General features: G+C 46.5%; 1 protein-coding gene across 4 annotated transcripts in view; it reads right to left on the bottom strand.

Annotated features, from left to right (window-relative positions):
• AMMECR1L (AMMECR1 like) overlaps positions 1 to 25,447 on the bottom strand; it is a 91,590-nt gene that overhangs the window by 21,303 nt on the left and 44,840 nt on the right. For all 4 annotated transcript variants that reach the window (XR_012233347.1, XM_073581153.1, XM_073581152.1 and 1 more), the window contains exons 3-4: positions 22,325 to 22,435; positions 629 to 743 (exon numbers count right to left, since the gene is read on the bottom strand). Coding sequence is in view for 3 of the 4 variants with exons in the window: in XM_073581153.1 (XP_073437254.1) it covers positions 629 to 743; positions 22,325 to 22,435 (226 nt within the window). In the remaining variant the exon portion in view is untranslated. The remainder of the gene's footprint in view (positions 1 to 628; positions 744 to 22,324; positions 22,436 to 25,447) is intronic.

The raw sequence follows: 25,447 nt of genomic DNA on the forward strand, positions 1-25,447 counted from the left end.
TTCGCTCAATACATTTGCACTGAGAGAGGCTGCTTACGTCTAGTCGGCACATGACCGCATGTATGCAAATCACACACTTGTGGTCATGCGCCCCGTTTCCAGAGAACCCTCGCAGCGTGTAGTGCGTGCAATGTGAGGATTCGCAAGTCTGCAGTCATGTCTGACTGTAGACTTGTAGCCTAAAGCTATACAAGCCCTTTAAGCGCCTGAACCTTTGGTTCTCCCTGGATATAAGGCACTGTTCGTAGCCATTCAGAACACATGGCTGCTTGGCCAGTCTGAGTGTGCACATGTATGGGAAAGCCAGGAGAGAGGACCCTCTAGTAAACACACGTGGGGCCTACAGCTATGTGTATACATCCAGCTTTAAGAATCCATTCTAAAAAACAAATAATCAGTTCAGATAGCTTCTTTCATTTTTTACACTGCCTTGGGGGGGAAAATGTAGCTGTAAGACTCATTGGTGCTTTTGTTAGGACAGTTATAAGCAGAAAGGCCTTTGTGTGGTCTTAAAAAATACAGAAGAAAAATGAGAAGCGGGAAGATGCCGATTTTGTTGCAGCGATACTGGAAGCTGAGCAGATAGTGCAGTATGGAGTCAAGCCAAACGTCACGTGGAACTTTTTACCTCCCAGTCCAGGAAATCGCCTACATCCTCAAAGTTGGTGAGCAGCGACACGGAGCAAGACAGCTTGGGCAGCTCCTCACGGGTTAGAGGAGGGAAGCGGCTGTCCTTAAGGGCACTGCAGGTTGACAGGAATATAGGTTTATATTTTAAATAATACAAAGACTACACTTATGGAAGGCAAAATGTGCAGAACACAAGTCACCGTTCTCTTAAAGGCAATCTGTCACATTGAACATGGCGTTTGATCTGCCAGTAGCATGCTACATAGGAGGAGCGGAGCAGATTAATATATAGTTTTATGGAGTAGAAAAATCAGACATTGTAATTACAACAAACTCACAGAAGAAAAAGAATAAAAAAAAAAAAACCTCCCAAGCTGAAGCCTACCCTTTAAATCGGTGTACCCTAAAATATCTCCCTCAATCTACTAGGGAGAAGCGGTCCACATTCTGGACCCACTGTGACTATTTGGGCCCTGCCATCTCTTTCTGCAGTCCTCTTGCATGTATGATGCTGTGAACTGTGTAGCATAATTTCGGTGAGAGGTAGGGAGACGTATTGCTGAAGATGTGAACCCATCCATGAATACTATAGAAAGTAAAAAGTCACAAGGGGGCTGCACTGCCCACATGCGGAATATCTGCCTGACCTCACTCATCAGCCTATCCCGCGCTATCCCTATAGGCACTAGCCTCACTCCTCAGCCTATCCCGCGCTATCCCTATAGGCACTAGCCTCACTCCTCAGCCTATCCCGTGCTATCCCTATAGGCACTAGCCTCACTCCTCAGCCTATCCCGCGCTATCCCTATAGGCACTAGCCTCACTCCTCAGCCTATCCCGCGCTATCCCTATAGGCACTAGCCTCACTCCTCAGCCTATCCCGTGCTATCCCTATAGGCACTAGCCTCACTCATCAACTAACCTGTGCTATCCCTATAGGCACTAGATAGTACTCAATATTAACCAAGATAACCAATAAATGGAAGGGGACAAAAATTGTGCTACACAGCAAAATAGTTTTAGTTCTGGTTCATAGGGAAAAGCCAGAGATTTATAGTAGCATTTAATAACCAGAATACAACACGTGTAAAATCATCCCAAACACTCAAATAGCAACATGCAATATTACAATGTGTTTCTCCTTGAATGTGACCTCCCAAGTGTCATCTTGTCATTTATTCAATTGCTGACTGTGGGCTTAGGAGTCCAGTAAGCGGTCCTATAGCCTTTTCTGTACGACTGTGTACACAGAGATAAGTATCAGTTACTGAGTAAAATGGACCACTGAACTCCTAGCCCAAATTAATAGGGGAGAACAATAAATATATTCTATATCCAGAGGAGCTGAGCTGTATATAAATCTGCTGCGCTCCGCCTGCTCGGTATCATGTGCTTCCTGCCAACTGAACTGCATGTTCGATGTGACGGGTTACTCCTGATTTTTCAGCCAGTGCATATCAATCAGTACATCCACTGTCCGCATGCCCAAACAACAGTCATAGGAAATACCCCTGGAAAAAGAAGGATGCCAAACTGTCCAGAAAAACAGATATAACTAGAGAGACGTGTATTACATGACATGAATTTATTCTAAAATGTGAAAGATAGTTGTAATTTTAGAATCACAAAATATATGGAGAAGCTATGTACTTTCGGAAGCACGTCTTATTGCTGTATTGGGTTTTAAAAAATAATTTTGATAAAAGGTCTCGTTTTGCTCCTCCTACATTTGTGTTCACAGTTCCTATACGTGTCTCAATGTTCATGTTCTCATCTGCCTTTCCCCTATTCTTTGCAGAACGTCAGCATAGAGTAGCAGACATAAGAAACTGCAGGATCAGACTACACTGGGATTGTAGGCTCTTACCATGGAGACACCGGCATCTGCATAAGTGATATACAACTTATACAGTAGTGATATACTTATATACCACGTATGTAGTAATGATATACTTATATACAACTTATGCAGTAGTGATATACTTTGGAACCGCAGCTCTCTGTCACTTGACATTATCGATATGCAGTTGTATGCCTAAAATTGTACTTTATTAAATGAAGTTCAAGTTGAGAGATGCACGAGCCTGGTGGCCCCCTTCACCCTCCTGATGCCACTTAACAACTCACTCCCTATTAGGCCTCCTTCACGCATCCATATAAAAAATGTATGTGAAAAATCGGTACCGCTGTCATACGTGTCTCCATTTTTAACATCAATGTCATCCGTATGACCATTTTTACCATTAGGGTATGGTCCGTTTTTACCATCAGTGTCTCATCCGTGTGTCCATTTTTACCATCAGTGTGTCATTCATGTGTTCTGTTTTTACCATCAGTGTGTTATATGTGTGTCCATTTTTACAATCAGCGTCATCCGTGTGTCCGTTTTTACCATCCGTGTATGGTCCGTGTGTCCATTTTTACCATCAGTGTATGGTCCGTGTGTCCGTTTTTACCATCAGTGTATGGTCCGTGTGTCCGTTTTTACCATCAGTGTATGGTCCGTGTGTCCGTTTTTATCATTCCTGCTATTTAAGGCAATGTATATTCACTGCTCCACTCCCATAGTCATCAAAAGCATTTAAAATTCATTACCTTTAGTAGCAGCACAAGCGAATGCCAGGCAGCCGTAGAAAGCTGGCGGAAGCGGCTAACAGTGTGTCTACTAAAGAGCAATGAATACTCGCTGCTCTCCACGCACCAGTACCGGCGTAGGGGAACAGCGAGTATTCCAGCAGCTGTCCTCGGTACGTGCAAGGTACGTGGCCCCGGCATCGTTACCATCAGAAGTAATCCAAGAACAGGACGAGCTAGCATGCCACTAGAGACAGGGAAGGAGACAGGGAAGGAGACAGGGAGGAGACAGGGAAGGAGCCCCTAGTCCAGGGACTCCCAGCAACAGAATCATGACACAGACGTGTATTTATTACTGCTAGGAAACAAACACTTAGTAGAAAAAAAGATTCACCATGTTATTATTGAACATGGCAAACCTTATTTCTCCAGCCTCAGACACTGGGACACATTGGGACGGCACTAATGGTGCATTTAGTTGAAAAGATAATCGTTGAATGTGAAGAAAATTGGAGATATACGGTAATTTAATTTCAATCATTTGTATCCTATTTGGCATGGAACTATAAACCACCCTTCCTTTGTGCAGCTGCAACAGGACACCTAGCTCAGCAGGGGGTCAAGCCTCAAAAGGCTGTAAGACAAAGATCTCACACCTTGAACCAGCTAAGCTCAGAACGAAAGGTTTGCTGCAAAATAAATACCTTTCGGTTCATTTCATAAGTGGGAGCCAAGTCAAGTAACTTTATATGAAGAAACTAGGAACCAGCTGGCAACCCATGACCCTGCGGCCCAGAACACACATGCTTGAACATCAAACCAGTAATTGACATGATCCATCTGCTAACATCTTTTGCACTTGCATATCTGAACATTGTATAAGTATAGCCATTGTGTATATCACGTATTGTCTAGTGTGCTCTTAAGGCAATTAAATATATATTTTAGCCTTGGGCTGCTTTTTTATCTCGATCCATGGGATACAAATGATTTACAAATAATTGACATGAAATTATATCTCCAATATCCTTCCCATGGAGCATTCATTGGAAACCGCTTTCCCTTATCTCTAAGGACTTAGGGAAGCCCTACGTTTGAGGGATTGGCATTCCTTAAGAGCTTCAAGATGGCATTTTTGATTATTCGGGGGACTGAGCCCAGCAAGGACCGTTCCTACTTCAGTTTCAGGATGTACCGGTACCATCTTACATCTGTATATATATATGCGCATATATAAATAGCCTTATAGAGGTCCAGTTAGTTAGGAGAAAAAGCCTCTTGTGTAAGAGACACTGAGAAAACTGCTCAGAGTAGGCGATTACTAAAGTACTGGCACAATACAGTTTTATTGATTTATGCATAGAAAGGGTTAATTGAATTGTGTTTAATTCTGTTTAAGTTTACCTGCATAGTCTTGGTGTGTTGCATTTGTTAGTGGTACACTGTTTACCTAACATCCTTTCCTTTGCTTTATAAACTGGTTCATAAATATTCATACTATACTATCTATTATTATTATTTATTTATATAGCGCCATTAATTCCATGGTGCTGTACATGAGAAGGGGGGTTACATACAAAGTTATAACATAGTAACATAGTTTTGAAGGCTGAAGGAAGACCTTATGTCCATCTAGTTCAGCCTATTTTTAGTGCAGCTGTTCTGCATTGTTAATCCTGGGGAAGGCAAAAAACCCACAGAGCAGAAGCCAATGTTCTCCATAGGGAAAAAATTCCTTCCCCTAAGCTGGGTCAACCATCTACCTATAATATTCTGTTATTCGTAACCTTCTATACTGTTACTCACAAGAAAAACATCCATTCCTTTCTTAAATTCATTCAGTGAGTTGGCCATCACCACTTCCTCAGGAAGAGAATTCCAGAGCCTCACTGCTCTTACCGTGAAGAACCCTCTTCTATGCTGATGCAGAAATTGTCTTTCCTCCAAATGAAGAGATTGCCCCCTTGTTCTTGTCACAGTCCTTGGTACAGACAGTTCATTGGAGAGATCTCTGTATTGCCCTCGGATATACTTGTACATATATATTAGGTCTCCCCTAAGTTTTCTCTTTTCTAGAGTAAATAGACCTAATTTTGATAACCTTTCTGGGTATTGTAGTGAACCAACTCCATTTATCATTTTAGTAGCCCGCCTTTGAACCCTTTCAAGTTCAGTAATGTCTTTCTTGAGCACCGGCGTCCAAAATTGCACACAATACTCCAAGTGTATAGATATCGTTAACAGTAAACAAATTTACGATGACAGACTGGTACAGAGGGGAGAGGACCCTGTCCTTGCAGACTTACATTCTACGGGATCTAATCTTTGTGCATGTCTGCTGATTGTTACTATGGAGTCACGGGGGTCAGTGGGTACTCTCGTCGGCTGGCTCCAGACCGCATGGACTAGGGCTCATCCCACTGAATGCCCACTTTCCTTTCCTGTGGGCAAAATACTACGCAGACAACACAGGGTGTGGATAAAACAGTGTATCAATAATTTATAGAACCAGCAACAGACAATAACATAGAACAGTCCCAGTAAAATACACAAGATGGTGCAAAATTACATAGTCTCACCCTTCTGCTGACTCGCTGGGATTAGAGCAGCTGCGACCCACAGAGAAGAGGTAATGACAATCTTAGGAAGCTGACAGTCCATTGAGGCACGTGGTCAGTTGACTGGAGGGTCACAATCTGTCTTCTTCAAACTTCTCCAAGGGGCCAGATGACCAGTGGGTCCCAATTCTGGCTTCCTCAAACGCATCCATAGGGTCAGGTGACAGGATGGTCACAACCTGGCTTCCCCAAATGTATCCATGGATTCAATGATGGTCAATGGAGCAGATCTGTTATCCTCCAGCTAGGTCCCTTAAGTTGACATCCTGTAGAATGTCAAATATGTGTTCCCCTTGATGGTGCCTTAGCTGTAGTTTTGTAGAGTCTCTCTTTATGGAGCCATGGTGTCCTGGCTGTTATTTTGTAGAGTCTTTTCCTTTATTTTTTGTTCCAGGATAGGAATCCCTTTTATACACACATTTGTGGTTCAGGTTATCATCCACAGCTCAGGGGAAAGGTGGGATGAGATTAACTCACCCACCTTTCGTGTCTACCTGTTTTCCTCATAGATTGTAAACTTGCGAGCAGGGCCCTCATTCCTCTTGGTATCTGTTATGATCTATGTGATTATTGTTATGCTGTAATGTCTATTGACTGTACAAGTCCCCTCTGAAATGTAAAGTGCTGCGGAATATGTCGGCGCTATAGAAATAGAAATTATTATTATTAACTCTGTTTGAGTATTTAATCAATCCGCATAGTTTGTCCTCTACTGTTTTGCAGATCAACAAGCTACATGGACTTATACAATGGTTAATCAACATATTAGCAAACACCAATTGTTCAATGACCCTGCATCCCTGTCCTCTAAAGATAGTAACGCAATAACTGTAGGAGCTGATAGAGCTAAAAAGCAGCCATTCAACAATTTATAAACATCAATTTCCAGAGTCAACATTCAGACTCTGCTCTATGGTTTTTGACTCACCGAAGAAAAACACAAATTCAATAGTCAATGTTCAGACAATAGCCTATGTCTCCTAGCCTGCTGAAATCATGCGTCTGGCATAATTAAGATTAAATGCTGTGTTGTCACAGTTGCTGTACCCCTCATCCACGTTTCATTTGGCACTGCAAGAAGGGTACAGCATTACAATGCAGAACACATCTGGGGATGGTAGTGCGGAGCAGGCCACAGGGTCCGCGGGAGCAGATGGCTCAGCCCCTCACCCACCGACTCTAAACGCTCCGAGCGCGAGCTTGTCAGCAGGGTCTATACTGAGAAAACTTACAAAATCTGACAGTGATAACATGTCAATCGAAGAAGGCCGATCATATGCAAAGTACATACAGACAACCTAGCTGAGGAGCTGCCCTCTAAGGTCAAGCTACACACGCTAGAGGGGAAAAACCCGGCAAACAGTGACGCATCTCGCGTCAACACAAAAGACTCTAGAAGACAATGTGGCCATACTAGAGGAGGTTTATGGAGAGAGGCTCGGCAGCTATTTCCAGACATGCTTCTGTAATCGGTGTCAGGAAGAAGACGAAAGCATAAAACAGTAAATAAATGCTTTACAGAGAATGATACAGACCTGCCAAAAAATGAAAGTCTCCAGCCTATTATCACCGATCCTGACACCATCCTGTAAGAACAGTTTGTTCAGGGACCGATGGATTCATCACTGACATGGACATTGCAAGATCAGATATGGGCGAATGAGACTTCAGTTTGCCCAGGTTGCGCAGAAGCTTTGACTCGTTAAGGTGAAGAAGATATTGGCTTCAGCACTGTACGTGTATTGCCCCAGAGGACAGGAAGTTCTGGCTGAAAATCAGCAGTTCGACTCCTTGGCTGAGATGAGGGCCGCAATCCAGGAACTGACCCGGCAAGTGGATCAGCTAAGAAAGACTCACGCCCTGTCGCCCCGTCAAGTGTGGTGGTGGACGCTCGTCCATTCGATGTATGACCCTTTCCCCCGACAGATGGGGTGGGAAGAACTGAGACATCCCAGAAACGTCCCTTCGTATAGGTAATCAGAAATTACTCACCCACCAAAGACAATCTCGTTCAAACCAGGACCAAACCCGAGAACGCCTGAACATACTCTCTCATGTGGCCCAATATGATGGAGGTGCCAAGAAAGAGGGCATGTTTCCCAGAACTGCCCCAACTCAGACAACGGATGGTAGCGTGAGAGCTAGGACATTTAAAACCCCTAAAATGACCATCAATACGTTTTTTTACTGACCTGAGATATAACAGAATAGTATCCACCATACAGGTGACAATCCAGCAGCTGCTGGCTGTACACTATTGCTGACAACTTGCTGCATTATCCTCAATCAGTGTTGGCACAGTCCAAATCTGTTTAACCCCTCAGATACTGCTATGAATAGTGACTACATCATATAAATGGTTAAAAAAGTGCGGGGGCTCCCTCTTTACCCCATTGGCACCCTGAGATCATGATTGCGTGGCCCTGATGTTTGCCATGGCAATTCACGGCCAAATAACGGCCTTAGCTTCTTCCGGCTATAGTGATCAGTTCGGAAGTTAGCGACATTTAGGTGGTAAAAATACAAACTAGACCTACCGGTAGTTTTGTTTCCATTAGTCCATCATGACAGCACGGTAGGAAGATCGTCCCATATATCCTCTAGGGACAGGAAGCACACAAGAGGTTAAAAGCCCCCCTCCTTCCGGATCAACCTCAGTGTCTTTACTAATCACTACACCAGGATGGTTGCAACTATATTTTATTGAACTCTTATACATAAATGTTAATTCACATTAGCTTTAGAATTCAGGAGAGGGAATGTAATGGTGCTGTCATGATGGACTCCTGGAAACAAAACTACCGGTAGGTCTAGTTTGTATTTTCCCCAGGACGTCCCTCGTGACAGCACACAGTATAATAATAATAATAACCTTTATTTTTATATAGTGCTAACATATTCCGCAGCGCTTTACAGTTTGCACACATTATCATCACTGTTCCCGATGGGGCTCACAATCTAAATTTCCTATCAGTATGTCTTTGGAGACATAGGAGAAATACCAAATAAATGACATTCTAGGGTGGGACCACTGCCTGTAGGACTTTTCATCCATAGGCCAATTGTTGACCTGACATCACGTTTAACTTATAGTGTTTACAGAAGCTTGTTATATTGGACCAAGTTGCTGCCCTGCAAATCTGGTCTAAGGAAGCCCCTGCTTTTTCAGCCCAGGAAATGGAAACTGCCCTCGTGGAGAGGGCTTTAATTTTAAGTGGGGGGATCTTTTTTCTCTGATTCGTACGCTAGTGCTATCGTTGACTTGATCCATCTAGACAAGGATAGTTTTGAGTCTTTTCTACCCTTATTTTTCCCTGCATACTGTATGAATAGATTTGAATCCTGTCTCCAGGGAGCTGAAACCTCAACATAGCGCATCACTGCCCTTCTCACATCTAGTGTGTGGAACAGCCTTTCTTTCTCATTTTTTGGGGAGTGACTTAAGGATGGGAGAACGATTTCTTGGTTTAAATTTGATTCTGAGACCACTTTCGGTAAAAAGGATGGGTCAAGCCTAAGTATTAACCGATCCTCTAGGATCTGCAAGTAGGGATCCCTGACTGACAGTGCCTGTAATTCACCCAAATGCTTCGCCGAGGTAATCGCCACCAGGAATGCAGTCTTTATAGAGAGGAAGTTGATGCCAGACTCTTCTCGGGGCTCATAGGGTGGTCTACACAATGTTCCTAGTACAAGGTTTAGGTCCCAAGGAGGCACAGTCTCCCTGATTGATGGTCTTAACCTGGAAATGGCTCGAGAGAATCTTGCTACCCATGGATGGCCTGCCAAGGGGAAGTCCATGAAGGCACTGAGGGTGGAAATTTGTACCTGTCATGGTTAGGACATGGTTAATGTCCTGTTCTCACAGGGTTAACTTTTGCCAGCCTCTCTTTGGTTCTGGGAGGGGTATTTATACTCACTCCAGACTAGGATTCAATGTCAGCTATACTGTTATTCTGGCTGTGTGTCTGACCCCCCTGGTGTGCGTGGATACTGCATTGCTTGTTTGATTCCCGTGTCTGACCCGGTATGTCCCCTCACTCTGAAGTCAGTCTCTCGTTTTGGTACTATTGTCTTCTCCGGTTCTGACCTCCTGGCTTGGCTATTGTTACTCCGTTACAGTTTGTCCCTATTGTACCGTCCATTGCCCGTTCTGGTTTTCTGACCTATTGCTACGTCCTGACTATTCGCTCTGTCTAACCCTTTGGTACTGTTATGAATGGGTCACCGAGAAGGAAAAAACAAAACCAGCTAAATCACAGAAAACCAGAGAGGTTGGTAACTATGCAGATTGCAGATCCCTGATCTTACCTCACAACTAGCAGTAGCCGTGGAGCGTGCCTACGATGTTTCTAGACGCCTCGTCACGGCCGGATGACTAAATAAGCCTAAAGCAAGAAAAGGGAAAACTAACTGCCCAGGAGCAGACCCCAAAGGAATAGACAGCCCCCACACATGTATTGATGGTGAAACAAGATGAAGGCACAAACACAGGCAGGAAAATAGGCTGAGCAAATGATGGGGCCCAAACTAACTAGACAGGAAAGGAAAGACACTGTCTGCAATCTGCCAAAAACCCTACAAAAATCATGTCCAACATTCTGATAGCAAAATTAACCCTGAAGTCACTAGACTTCTCCCACTATATCAGCACTCTGAAATATTCTGAGACAGAGCAAAAAGAGACCGAACTAGTAAGGGACAAAAAGCCAATTGGCAAAATACTGATAAATAAGAGTGGAAATTCAGCACAGCCCCCAGCCGGGGCTGGCAAACCACACAAAAAACTGAACAGACCAACAAAATCAAGTGTGAACATTAGCAGAAAAACTTAGCTTTAGATGACTGGAACAGAGCTGAAAACCAAGAGCTGACAAGCCAGAAGGAATCACCAGCAACTGAATAGGGCGTAGGCAGTCTTAAATCCAAACTGAGAATCCCGAGGTCCAATCGTCATCCTCATTCTCAGGTGGCAGACCTCCACCGATCAAACCAGCCTCACCACCTCCTGTCACCACCAGAGAGAGTCTGGAAGGGGAACTCACAACTGGTGAACCAGAGAATGAACTCACAACAGGTACTGTCCTGCTATCTCGTGCTTTGACTCCGGCTTGATCTGATTTCTGTCTCTGTCTATGCCCCTTGGTATCTTGTCCCGTAGTTACCTTTCTAGGAGTTTCCCTGCAGCTCCTAGCTCTGTGGAGCTTAGGTCACACCCCCAGCAGTCACGTGCTTCAGGTCCTGATAGTCTGAAGCACACATCGTCACCGCTGCTGTACCGCTCCACAGGTATCTTTGAGCACTGTTTTTGTACTCCGGACACGCGCACTGGCTCAGTGAGCAAGTGCAGTGCGGTGTTCCTGACAGTACCTTCAAGGAACTAGGTTTTAGGCCCATCTCGAATCCTTGGAGGAAATCCAATATTTTGGAGATGTCTGGCAGGGATGTGGTCGAGGTGGATTCTCCAACGTAGGAACAAAACTTCTTCCATATCTTGGAATAGATCGCAGATGTTACAGGCTTCCTACTAGCCTGCATAGTAATGATCACTCTGTCTGACAACCCCCTGGAACTTCGAATTTTCTGCTCAGGATCCAGGCTGTCAGGCGCAGAAAACCAGGGTCTTGGAGCCAGAGGGGACCCTGGGATAAGAGGTCGGGTCTGTCCGGAAGTGGCACCGGATCTTCCAGAGCCATGCGGTTCAATACTGGAAACTAGGACCTCTTCGGCCAGAAGGGAGATACCAATACCACTGGGCCTGATCTTCCCTGATTTTTCGCAAGTCTCTTGGTATGAGGGGAAAAGGAGGGAATGCATACAGAATCTATACCCTCTGGTCTTTCGGCTGGACTTATGGAGAAGAATCTTGCTATCTTCGCGTTTTTCCGGGTTGCGAACAGGTCGATTTGCGGCGTTCCCCATCTTCGGGTCAACTGATGAAAAACCTCTGAGTTTATCTCCCACTCCGAGAACCACAGTTTCTTCCAGCTGAGAAAATCTGCCGTTATGTTCTCGGAACCCTTCAAGTGCACAGCGGAGATGGATCGGACATTCTTCTCCGCCCAAGATCTTTTCTGCTTGGGTTTGCAGAGATTGGCCTTTCGGGCCTCCTTGGCATCGAAGGAAGGAAAATGCGGTGACGTTGTCCAAGAGGACTTGTACATGCCGATCCCTGACCATGTCTTGACAACGTTGCAGAGTCACCCATACAGCCTTTAGTTCTCTGTAGTTGGAGGATTTTCTCTGTTCTTCCGGGCCCCATGTGCCCTGTAGGAAGCGACCTTCTACCTCCGCACCCCATCTGCTTAAACTTGCATCTGTGGTAACTACAATGCGGGCAGAAAGAGTCCAAGGTACCCCTTTCCAAGATTGCCCTTGGATGTCCACCAATTCAGGGAATGTCTTAAATCGGTCAGAAGCGCCATTTTCTTGTCCAAACCTGAACGATGCTTGTTCCAGGACATAAGGACTGCCCTTTGAAGGTGCCTTGAATGGGCCCGACTCCAATGTACACTTGGGGTGCAGGATGTCATGAGTCCTAGGATCCTCATGGCATTTCTGACAGAAGTTCTCTTTTCCTTTTGAAACGCACTGATTCTGCCCCCGATTTCCTCCTGTTTTGCATGGGGCAGGTAGGACATCCTCCGATGAGAATTGAGGAGGACTCCTAAGAATACCTTCTGGGTTCCTGGACGCAAGTCGGATTTCTCCCAACTTATTTGCCTCCCCAGGTCCTCCAGAACTTTCACGGTTTGGGCCAGCTGCTGTTTGAGGAGGAAAGCAGAGTCCGCCACCAGCAGGATATCGTCCAGGTAGGGGACCACTACAATCCCCTGCCTCCTGAGAAAAGCTGCCACCTCCGTCATTAACTTTGTGAATATGCGCGGGGCTGAGGAAAGGCCGAATGAGAGGCATGCAAACTGAAAATGATGGTTTGAACTGTGGCAGGATATTGCAAACCTCAGATATTGGCGATGGTCTGGGTGAATCGGCACGTGATAATATGCGTCTCTTACATCTAAGGTACACATGGTATTGTCTCGTTCTATTAGCTGGATGGCTGACCTGATTGTCTCCATTTTGAACTTTTTGTACCTTACCCACTGGTTCAGGGGTTTTAGATTTATGATGGTGCGATACTTGCCTGAGGTTTGTTTTTTTTATGGAGAACAGGGATGAGTAATGGCCTTGATCCATTTCCGAGATGGGAACCGGCTCGATTGCTCCTAATTTTAAGAGGTTTTTTTTACCTCCGTCCACATCCTTTTCTGCGTGGAAAGGGAGTGGGGATTGGAGACGCAAAATCAAAGGGGAGGGAGATGGGAGAAATCTATCCTGTAACCTTCCCCTATGGTTCGCAGGATCCAATTGTTGTTTGTTATGGTTTCCCATTCTTTCCGAAAAAAAAACGCAGTCTCCCTCCTACTTTTCTGGCATTAAGATCTTCTATGTGCGGCGGAGGACGATCGGGTGGGACTACCCTTACCTCCCTTGGGGTAACGCCACTTGCCTGCCTTTCCCTTATAGTCCTGTCTAAAAAGTGTTGACGGAATCTACGAAAGGGCCGCAATTTTTTGATTTTCTCTTCTGGAAACCCCTTTTTGTCATCGGCGTCTGTCTCTAACATGTCATCTAGTACCGGACCAAAGACATGCGTACCGGAAAAAGGGATGGAACAGAGCTTACTTTTGGATTAGCTATCCCCAGACCAAGTTTTAAGCCATATAGCCCGTCGTGCCGCATTAGAAAGTACATTACTTCTAGCCGCGAATCTTACAGATTCGGCTGAAGCATCCGCCATAAACTGCGCCGCCATTTTCAGCATAGGGATGGAATCTAATACCCTAGGGGTATTGGTTTTTATCTAATTGGACAGCTCGTCAATCCAGACACACATGGATCTAGCTAGCTACCGACCTCGTGGCAGCTATGTTGGTGTTGATAATCACAGCCGTCGATTCCCAACTCCTTCTCAATAGACCCTCTGCTTTCCTGTCCATAGCGTCTCATAGACAGGAAGAGTCCTCAAAAGGTATAGCGGACTTTTTCGCCACCCTGGCGATTGGATGTCGACCTTCAGGATTTCCTCCCACAGCTTGATTTCTGAAGGATCAAAGGGAAGGCGAGCCTTAAAGTCCCTAGGGATGACTAGGCGCTTTTCTGTATCTTCCCATTCTTCCAGGATCATGGCTCGAATATGCTGGTTGACTGGGAACACTGTTTCTTTGCATTCTGGGACCACCGAACATCTCGTCCTGGATTGTGCGAGGGACCTCTGTTTCTTCGATCTTCATGGTTGCTCTCACTGCTTTCAAAAGGTCGTCCGTATTTTCAGATGAGAAGAAATACTTTTTCCTTTCTTCTGACGTCTATGGGAAACCCCTTCTTCCTCGTTTTTCTCGTCCTCCTCTGAGTAGTACGAGTAGAGGTACGCGTCTTCCGAGGATTCCTCCATCTCCCATCGAGCCCTTTTATGACAGGAAGGAGGTACTTGGGTCTGGCTGATGCGGCACGAGATTTGCCACCGTGCTCTGGACCTCTTCCCTAATAATGGTCCGCATATCTGTCAAGAAGGACGCCTCAGGACGCTTCTTCCCTCAGGACTTTTGCCACACACTCTGGACATAGCTGTTTTGTGTATGAATCTGCCAGTTTGGATTTGCATGACGGACATCTTTGTGGATTTTTGCGGGAAGAGGAACTAGACCTTGCGGGGGTGCCTTTATCCTAACACAAAAAATTGGAACGTTTCCCTTTTTACCAGAGTTTACACCATGAGGCACATCAGATGCTATGGGGTCACTTACGCTAACCAAAGAATGTTCGGCTGGTGCCTCTGAGCGGCCTGGATTATTCTCCATGTTTCAGATTTATGCTCGTTATCTAGTCTGTTAGCACCCTTTTTAAAGGGTCTTACCTTGTCAAGATGGCTTAGAGAACACCCCCCATAGATCTCGTGTGTTCCTTATTGGAACCCACACGGCGCCGTCCGAATCGGAAGTGTGCATCCTCGAACGGTGTCCGTCCGGAAACACGTTCCCTGCCGGAACGCATGTTTCATCACGTGACCGGAAGTAGGTGGCGGCGGCGTAGAGCCGAACTCCCTCTGGAGAAGGATGCGGCATCGTTGGGAGCTCCCCGCTCTACCGACACGCTGAAGGAACCCCGCCCAGTGAGGTGTCAGCCATGGAGCATCTTGACAGCGGGAAGGGGAGAGATCCGGTACCCCCCAATCCCCCTGAGCTCCAGTAGGTATCGCGCTGCTGCTTCTCTTGCGCGCCCCATCCAGCTAGGGACAGGAAAAACACTGGGGTTGAGCCGGAAGGGGGGCTTTTAACCTCTTGTATGCTTCCTGTCCCTAGAGGATATATGGGACAATCCTCCTACTGTGCTGTCATGAGGGACATCCTAGGGAAAACACACTTTTTCATTCCTGTCATGTCACTTTGCATTCATTCCTGAACAGCACCTGAAGGGTTAATAAACTACCTGACAGCAGTTTTCAATACGTTGGGGGGTGCCGTTGTAAAAATGGTATCACTTTTGGAGGTTTTTCAATATATAGGACCCCCAAAGTCAATTCAAACCTGAATAGGTCCTTCAAAATGATAAATTTTATAAATTTCCTTGAAAAAATTTGGCACGGTCACTAAGGGGTTAAATGAGGATCACCTCCAGTGGTAGGGCACACTGGAGGAAATGCCCCATGTAGGCAAAGCCTGAAATGCCCTAAGAACATTGTGTCCCGAAGTGCTGTGAACGACATACAGATTGAACCCAAGAACGTGCGCGGCTTAGTAGATATGGGAGCTGAAGTCTCCACAATGCCACTGGAGTACTTCAAGACTCATTTCGGTCACTTTATCAAAGATGAGCAATGAAAACTGATTAAGCTGACGACCGTTAACCAGATGAAGATTCCAGTCCACGTGATGTTGTGGATGCACGTGAAGATTGGAAACATTGATGTGGGTTAAAAAGGGGTCCTGCTTGTGGATGGGGATCCACGGTCAAGAACCTCAATATATTAGGATGAATATCCTGTGTGATCTAGACCTGTAGTTGTTCCACAAAGATGACCCAGGACACTGGCAGAGATTCACCAAACGTTGGCCTACACAGAAGGCATTCCAGAGACTGAGCCGGGTATGTGGGATTCGCGACAGTATTACTGAAGATGAAGTGGTGGAAATTATGACCGTTCCACCAGGGCTTCAAAATCTCTTGCCTCGTCAGGAGAAGATTATACAGATGGATGTGGGAAGCCACCGAAGACTCAACAGAATAGTGGTGATTATTGAGCCCCAGAAGCTAACAAACATCACAAGGCATAATGTTTGCATGTACCATGACGACAGTGGTGGATGAACAAGTGGCCGTCTAGTGTGCCAATGTATAGGATTCTGCTGTCATGCTTCGTGCAGCTGAAGAAGTTGAGGATTTGTATGTGTATGGAAGAGAGACCGTCCCCAAAGTTCAACTTGCCTTGCTTGCTAAGGAACAGGAACCGTGGACTGTGACCGAAGATCCGAGTAAAGAGGTGACTCTGGAGTAGAATTGCTGTAAGATCCTCAAAATAATACGACTGGACACCAGTCAGTTCTCCTCCGAACAAACTCATCAGATAGAAGACCTGTTATGGGAGTTTCAAGCGGCTTTCTCCAGAAATTAAGATGAATTTGGATGATAAACTCGCACTGAACATGAAATTGCGATGTTAGAGACACCTTCAATCCGAGAGTGATAGACAGATTCCCCCCTAACTTATATCAGGAAGTAAAAGCAATGCTATCACAGATGCTGAGCAGTGGAGTAGTGAGGGAGAGTAAGAATCCGACAGGCCAAGTATTTCTCCACTTCAGATCTGGCAAGTGGCTACTGGCAGGTTCCGTTTGCTGAATGAGAAAAACCCAAGACAGCTTTCATTTTACCAATTGGCCTGTACGAGTTCAATAGAATGCCTTTTGGACACACCCAATACACCTGGGACATTTCAGCAGTTGATGTTTGGGAGAGCTGAATTTTGAATCCATCTTGATCTTCCTGGACAAAGCCTTAACTGATGCACCTATCTTCGAGCAACATCCATGAAGACTACGACAAGTGCTGACCCGTCTACAAGCCCACTGACAGAAATAGGATTTTTAGGACATGTGGAGTCTTTAGGTGGAGTCAGCCCTGACGGAAGCAAAGCAGAAGCTTTAAGGAACTGATCTCCGCCACAGACACTTCGAGAGCTAGCAGCCTTCCTGGGACTAACAGGATATTATTAAAATTTCATCTTGAACATCACCAATATAGCCGAGCCGCTTCACAAGTTACTGAAAGGGACCGCAAAAAGGCCCCATGGCCTGGGGACCCCTGCAACAACGGGCCCTGGATCAGCTGAAAGAAGCCTTGACCAATGCCCCGGCGTTGGCATTCGCTCAATATGATTGTTGATTCATTCTATATACGGATGGAAGTCTTCACGGTTTGGGAGTGGTGCTGGCGCAGGAGCAGGGGGCTATGAACGAGTTATAGCGTACAGAAGTCAGTCTTTGAGAAACTCTGAACAAAACTCAGATAACTACTGTTCCTTTAAGCTGGAGTTGTTGGTGCTCGTCTGGGCCATAACCAAGAAGTTTGACAAATACCTCACTGGAGGACAGGTGTTGGTCCAGACTGACAATAATCTATTGGCTCACCTGCAAAGTGTGAAGCTGGCAGCCCTGGAACAGAGATGGGTCACCTGAATTATAACATTTAATTACTCCATTAAGTACCGTTCTGGTAAAGAGAATGCTAATGCTGACGCTTTGTCTCGAGTCACCCTTCCCGTTTCATCCGGAGAGGTGTATGAAAAAGAAGAGAGATAGATATTAGACTTAGATCAAGTGAAACCCGTGGCCTCTGTAGCCAGAGTAACAGCAGGACGGGATGGGATTGCTCAGCAGGACAGGATGGGGTTGCCCAGCAAGACACTGGCAGAATGGGCCTAGACCCAAGATGACGACCCTGTAATCCAGATGATAAAGGGCTGTCTACTAGAAGGGGAATGGACTTCAGTGATGGCTCGGGCCAAATTGTCCTCAGATGGCTGGAAGATTCTGCATCAGTGGGAAAGATTCCATGTTAAAGATGGCGTAATGTATCGGACAGTGTATTTTCCATCAGAGAGTGAAAAAAGTGGCAAGTTGTGATTTCTAGCAGCCTAGATCAGAGTGTGGCTAAGCAGAGCCATGAGAAATTTTCCAATTTTGGTCCAGAGAAAACTTACAAATGTATTCAACGATTTCTGTACTGGCCTCAGCTGGAGCAGATCATCAGAGAAGTCTGCCAGCAATGCACAGTTTGCGAAGACAGGGGAGCAGAGGGTGCTGACTCAAGTCATCCAGTCAACTGCACCCCTGGAGATCTTGATGATTGATTATCTACTGGTCAGGCCTGCCGCAGGAGAGCTATAATACTGTTTAGTAATTATGAATCACTTTTCAAAGTTTGCGGTAGCTGTACCAACCCAAGACTGCAGAGACGGTGGCTAGGGTAGTGTGTAAACACTTCATTCAGGAATACAGATGTCTGAGGACGATTCACTCTGACCAACGAGAATGCTTTCAAGGAAAAATCATGGGAAGCTCTCTAAGATCTATGGGATTCGGAGGTCCAGAACAACACCGTATCACCCACAGGGAAATGGCGCCTATGAGCAATTTAATTGAACACTGCTGCAGATGTTTCAAACCCTGGAGTGAGACAATAAATTGCAGTAGCCGGATTATTTGCCTGAGTTGGTCTGAGCCTACAATAATGAGTGCATAGTACTACTGCTTACACTCTCTACATGTTACCATTCGGACAGTCGGGAAGAGAAGTGTCAAAATTTAACTTGAGTACTCCAACCAAAGAAAAACACCACACTCCAGACTCATGGGTGCAGGAGCACCGAACCAGAGTGAAAACTATTCACCAGTTGTTAGGAGACAAGCTGTTAGCGTGGCTGGTCTGGAGCCGGAATCTCCAGGAGTGGACCCTCAGGGCCGTGGCACCGAGGGGCCCCGGGCGAGCTGCCAGGTGGAACCAACAGGGACCGTTAGGAGCAGGCCAAGGAGTTCGAGTACCACGGTAGCCGGTACAGAGAGGGGCGGCTCAGGATGGACTGGAGTAGGACTGTGGGAAGAAGTGTAGATGACAGAACAGAGCTGGAACACAGGAGACAGGAGTGGAGTAAGACTGTAGACTGGAACGTGGAGGGACTGAAGTGAAGATGACAGGACAGAGCTGGAACACAGGAGACAGGAATGGAGTAAGCCAGTAGACTGGAACGTGGAGGGATAGCTGGAGCAGGAACACAGGAGACAGGACTAGAGGAGGACGGGAGGACGGAAGGACTGGAGCAGGATGGAACAGGAACACCGGAGGTAGGACTGGAGTAGGATGGCAGGACTGGACCAGGATGGAACAGGAACACCGGAGGCAGGACTGGAGTAGGACGGCAGGACTAGAGCAGGATGGATCAGGAACACCGGAGGCAGGACTGGAGTAGGACGGCAGGACTGGAGCAGGATGGAACATGAACACCGGAGGTAGGACTGGAGTAGGATGGCAGGACTGGACCAGGATGGAACAGGAACACCGGAGGCAGGACTGTAGTAGGACGGCAGGACTAGAGCAGGATGGATCAGGAACACCGGAGGCAGGACTGGAGTAGGACGGCAGGACTGGAGCAGGATGGAACAGGAACACCGGAGGCAGGACTGGAGTAGGACGGCAGGACTGGAGCAGGATGGAACAGGAACACCGGAGGCAGGACTGGAGTGTAGCAGGGGACACGGATAGCCGGACTGCGAGGCTGCTGCAGGGAGCACACGAGAAGGGGACTGTGAGACTGCAGAGAGCACACGAAGAAGCGAGGCCCAGTGTGCTAGGAAACACAACGATCAGGCGCCTCCTTTAGGGGGGAAGCGGCCTGATATGCCCCTGTCTGGTCTGCCATTGGTCAGGGGGTGCTTCCGGGTCAGGGCATAGCCGGAGCACAAGAAGTAGAAGGGAGGTGCGGCCGCGGCCTATGGCGCATGCGCATTGCATGCAAAGACGCCGTCGGCCGCGCGCCTGTCAGAGGTGACCGCCGTGGCTGTCGGGTGGTGATGGGCTGTGGCGTGGGAGCGATGGCCGGGTGAGTATGCAGAGACGGCGTGACACAAGCAACAAAATCAGTGACCCCGAGACCGTGGTTAAGTCCAATTTAAGCAGTTCACGCAGCGTGCTGGTCCATGTGCAGACTACCATAGAAAAGTTGGATGTTCGCTGGAAGTAGGAACCCTACAAGGTGTTGGAAGCAGGTAGTGCAGCATGGACTAGTCTACGATGTGAAGCAAGAAGACGGATCGGGTCCGGTACGCTGACTACATCGGAACATGCTTCGCCTCTTTTGTTCCATCGACCCGAGTCCAGCAGGAACAAACCCCTAGTGGAAGATTACATTGATGACAAATGGTGGACTGTACCGGTTGCGCCAAGCTTAACAGACAGTACAGTTCTGGCACCCAAACCAGAGATGCAACTACAGAGAGAGAGAGAAGCTGAGGGCCCTGTAGAGTCCTCGGAACCTGCTGGCTTGCGTAGGTCGGAGCATCCCACAGCAGGCATCCCTCCACAAAGATACCTCCAAAACGACTCAGTGGGGCCAGATTTCGGTTGGTGCTGTGTTTGCTAAGACATCAAAAGTGGAATGTAAGGGTTAATCACAGTTTACTGTATTGTTGGAGATTTGTGATGTAATATATTATCTGGCCAGAAGAGGGAAGCAGCGAGAGGCTGTAGTTGGGTCCGTGGGGGGGTTTTGGCGGTTGGTGTGTGGCTGGAAGGAGTGAACCTGCAGATCCTTGGTGAAAGTCTGGATACGGCGGTGCGAATCTGGATCTTTTGTTGGAGACTCTGGGACTCGTTTTTCGGCTTGACATGAGATGATTATGAGGACAACCAAGTACACAGCATCTTGGTCTAGGTCACGTGAGGCCTTATCTCTAAGGACTTAAGGAAGAACTGCGTTAGAGAGATCGGCATTCCTTAAGAGCTTCAAGACGGCGTTTCTCATTATTCGGGACTCAGCCCAGCAAGGACCCTTCTACTTCAGTTTCAGAATGTACCGGTACCATTTTACATCTGAATGTATATGAAGAAATATATAAATAGCCTTACAGAGATCCAGTTAGGAGAAAAGGCCTCTTCTGTAAGACACTTCGAAAACTGCTTCAAGTAGGCAATCGCTAAAATACTGGCACAACACTGTAGTTTTATTGATTTATGCATAGAGAGGGTTAATTGCGTTATATTTTGCTCCCTTATAACTTAAAGAAAATTAAGTGTACCTGCATATACTCTTAACTGCTGTTCTTGAGAATAACTACTGTCATTTGTTACATATACACTGTTTACCTGCCATCCTTTCCTTGGTTTTATAAACTGGTTAGTAAATATTCATATTATATACCGCATATACTCGTGTATAAGCCAAGTTTTTCAGCACATTTTTTGTGCTGAAAACGCCCCCCCCCTCAGCTTATATACGAGTCAATTGTCCTAGAAAGCCGGCGGGGGAGGGGGAGCGGCGGAGCAGCGTGTGACAGAGGCAGGAGCCGACGGCTGTGGCTAAAGCCTGTGCCCGGGAGCCATGCATACAAGGACAGGCATGGGAGAGCCATGCATACCAGGATAGGGATGAGGGGACAATGTATACCCGGCTTATACTCGAGTCAATAAGTTTACCCAGTTTTTCATGGCCAAAATTAGATGCCTCAGTTTATACTCGGGTCGGCTTATACTCGAGTGTATATGGTAATCTAATTTTTGTGCATGTTTGATTGCTGCTGTACCTCTCATCCCTCGTCCACGTTTCACCAGCGACTATTCTGTGCCCATACTCGTTTGGTGACCTGTGTAAATGGGCACAGAGCAACTTGTATATTCGTCCCGTGTTCGTTAAGGTGCACTGATGAAATCAGCACATGCAAATGCACCAATAGTCAGTGTATTGTCAGGAGACCTTGTAGATGTCAGGGAGCTCTTCTGATTGTCTACTGCTTATGTTCAGTGTAAGTTGCTCAACATGTATGACCGTGTAATATATTATATGTCGCTGCAGCTGAGGAGGGCCCTCATTTTTTTCCCATAGAAGTCTCCATCATCGGTGATCTCACCCAGGGAGGATGGCTACGCACAATAGTACAAATGCATATTAAGGTCCATGCTAAATGAACAATATACTATATACAGTTCAGAAACAATTAATAAAAAAGTGAAAATTCGGATTAAAAACACAAACCAGTAAGATAATGGAATGGTGCAACTGCTGAAAAGTCATTCTTCTCACTGTATTAGCATGACTACAGTACATTTACAGACAAGTGGCCTTATAGTTACAATATTGTACAGTACATACTGTATGTATGGTTCAGAATATATTTGCACACCCTATATATGGGGTATGAGCACAGTAAATGTTTTTATGCTGTCTAAAGTACCTGGTTAAGGTGTATTCCCTGAGTCCTGAGTGTAAGTTCATGGCGGAAAAAGTGCCAATACAGCCACGAAGACGCTTGTCACGTCCAGCCTTCCACGTGACAAACAGAGGGCTAGAGATGGGGAAAATCGAGAAAAAGAAAAAAGGTAAAGTAAGATGAAGTACAAAATTAAATATAATAGTTCATAAAGAACTAACCTCACTACATAAATGTCAAAATAAAAAGAAAAGTAAACCAAGCAGATGGCGTGTCTAGTAAGCAAATAGACTCATCAAAGAACCCGGACTATAGTGCCACCTATTGGATGTAAAAATCCTAAGAAGTCAATATTGACCCTGTAACAAAAGCTTTGTTACATTCTGGCACTCCCCACAAGATGTGTTCTTCCTTAGACTGCTTTAGCAAATATTTGAATCACAATAAAGTAACAATTCCACAGCGACAGTTCTTATGATTCAGCACTGTGCCATTCCTCCGTTAGTCCCACTAGCAAATTGTAAATAAATTGACAACTGGGTGTTATCAATTCGAGGTAAGTCACTACTGACAGTGTCAGACTCTGTAAGGACACGCCCCTTTGACAATTGGAATGGTGACACCCAGTTGTAATTGTAGTCAGAACATTCTAAGAGGAATAACAAAGGAACGATACAATGCAGAGCTATAAAAGGGAAGATCCAGATCTAGACCTTCAATTTTATGGGGACTGCAGATATTTACTAAAACAGAGATGGAAGGAACCATGACGGATTCTCTTTAACAACAATCTTCTATCATATGACCTCAACCAGGGCCCAAAAAATGTTAAAAAGGTATATTTAAAAAAAAAATAAAGGAGGAAAAAGCAGGGCTGTGGAGTCGGAGTCTATTTTGGTGGAGTCAGAGTCATGGAAATTGAGGAGTCGGAGGTTTGGCTTACAGACTCCAGAGCCCTGGTATGAGGCTGTTGGAGTCGGTGTCATGGAAATTGAGGAGTCGGAGTTGGAGGTTTGGCTTAGACTTCACAGCCCTGGAAACAAGAAGATGGGATCCACGTACAGCTCGGTATGACCACACAGTGTGCAGCAGTGCAGATATACATGGGGTGGCCTCCCGTACTAATACCTTTCCAATAATATATATTAAGTGTTTGGGGCAGGGGAATCAGTCCCCAGATCTTATGACATTTCTGATTAGAGGTGTAGCTAAGCCTGTGACCTAAGCTACGGCTTCCAAGATGGTAACATTAGGAGTGATCATCAATACCCAAAGTGTGCACTGGCTGCAATTCATAATGTCCGAACAGTTACTGGTCATAGGCCAGCAGTAACTGTTAGGCGTCGGGTTCCTGCAGCGGCACAGCAGGAATCCATAGCCTTGCATTCAGCGGTCTCCCATTCTCCATCGACCGCAGTGGAGCTTGCTCAGCAGCCCTGTCGTTCCCGACGCTCTGCTCAGACCAGCCCTGTAGGTCTGGTTGTTGCTGCCACCTCTGGGCCAGCAATAGCAACGCAGGCTGCTCAGTAGCAAGTCACTCCAGAGGCTAAGTCCTTCCGTCGCTCCACTGAGCATGCTCACGAGATGATCTCCCAATGGAGATCGGGAGTCACATGCACAGGTCCTTCTCCAGATCTGATTGGTCCATCTCAGGGATCTGGAAGCTTCCGGAAGGTCCCGGCTATAAAAGGTTCGCTCGGCCATGCGATAGTATAGATGCTAGTTGCTACCTGTGTGAATGATGACGGATGCATGAACCTGAGAATGACTTATTAAGATTCCCCTCCCTCTGATATTATGTGTGTGGATAGGGAACTAGTGATAAGAGTCAGCGCCAGTCAGTGGCAAGCTACAGGCCACAGTGCATATCATCCACGGTACTAGCGTCCAACAGTGTGCCTGCTACCAGGCACTGTCGTACAGCGGCAGTGTCTGTTGCCGCGCTGCAGTCAGCAGTACTTATTAGCGTCCACGGTTGCGACGCCGCACACATGGTAGGTCTAGAGAGACGCTGACCCTGTGTCTTGGGCCAGAGTCCTATGACCATATACCGTGTGTGCATTCCGCTGAGTCCTGTGACGTCAGCAGGCTCGGTCTTTGTATTTAACACCTAGGCGCCTCTGTGAAGTAACAGAGACCGCCCAGTGCACACCGGGTTCAACCCGCATGCGTTATACTGCCATATTGTGCGTCTGCCATTACATAGCAGCAGTGTAACACCTCGGCACGGTGGACCCCGGGCGGCGAATGCACTTACTCTTATTATTTAGTGCGTTCCGCTGTCCCTAAGGCTGGGTTCACACGTAACGGAAATCTCGCGGAAATTACCGCGAGAATTCCGGAATTCCATTCCACGAGAAAATCGCATTTTAAATTCACGTAATTAGCTTGCAGAATTGCTAGGGTTTTCCAAGCGATCTGGAGCATTGCTTGGAGAACTGATTGACAGGTTGGTCACACTCGTCAAACATAGTGTTTGACGAGTGTGACCAACTTTGTACTCTTGAGGCCGCCTATGCGGCATCAATAGTAAAAGATAGAATGTAAAAAATAATAATAAAAAAAAAATATATTGTTATTCTCACCTTCCGACGTCCCGCGCAGCCTTCCCGCCTCTCTCCACGCTCCCGGTCCCAGTAATCCTTTGCGAGAATTACCGCGATGACGTCCGCTCTCGCGGGATCGCGACCTCTCGCGGTCATTCGCGATGACGTCACGCAAATGACCGCGAGACTTCGCGATCCCGCGAGAACGGACGTCATCGCTCGCAAAGGCTTACTGGGACCGGGAGCGTGGAGAGAGGCTGGAATGCTGCGCGGGACGTTGGAAGGTGAGAATAACAATATTTTTTATTTTAAATTCTATTTTTTACAGGAATATGGTACCCAAAGCCCAGAAGACAGTCTCCTCTCCTCCGGACCGTGGGTACCATCCGCAAATGTTCTGCTTACTTTTCGCATGGTGTGCACAGCCACATGCGGAAAGTAAGCAGAACAATGCATTCCTATGGGTGCGGGATCGCCGCGATTCCGCGAAATTAATGAGCATGCTGCGTTTTTTACCGCGAAGCGACTCCGCCGCGGTAAAAACCGCAGCATTAGCACAGCATTGCGGAATCCCATAGGAATGCATGGGATGCTTATTTTT

Source organism: Dendrobates tinctorius, unplaced genomic scaffold (assembly GCF_039654945.1).
Source record: "Dendrobates tinctorius isolate UK_male_01 unplaced genomic scaffold, ASM3965494v1 ptg000069l, whole genome shotgun sequence".
In the NCBI taxonomy this organism is placed as follows: Eukaryota; Metazoa; Chordata; class Amphibia; order Anura; family Dendrobatidae; genus Dendrobates; species Dendrobates tinctorius.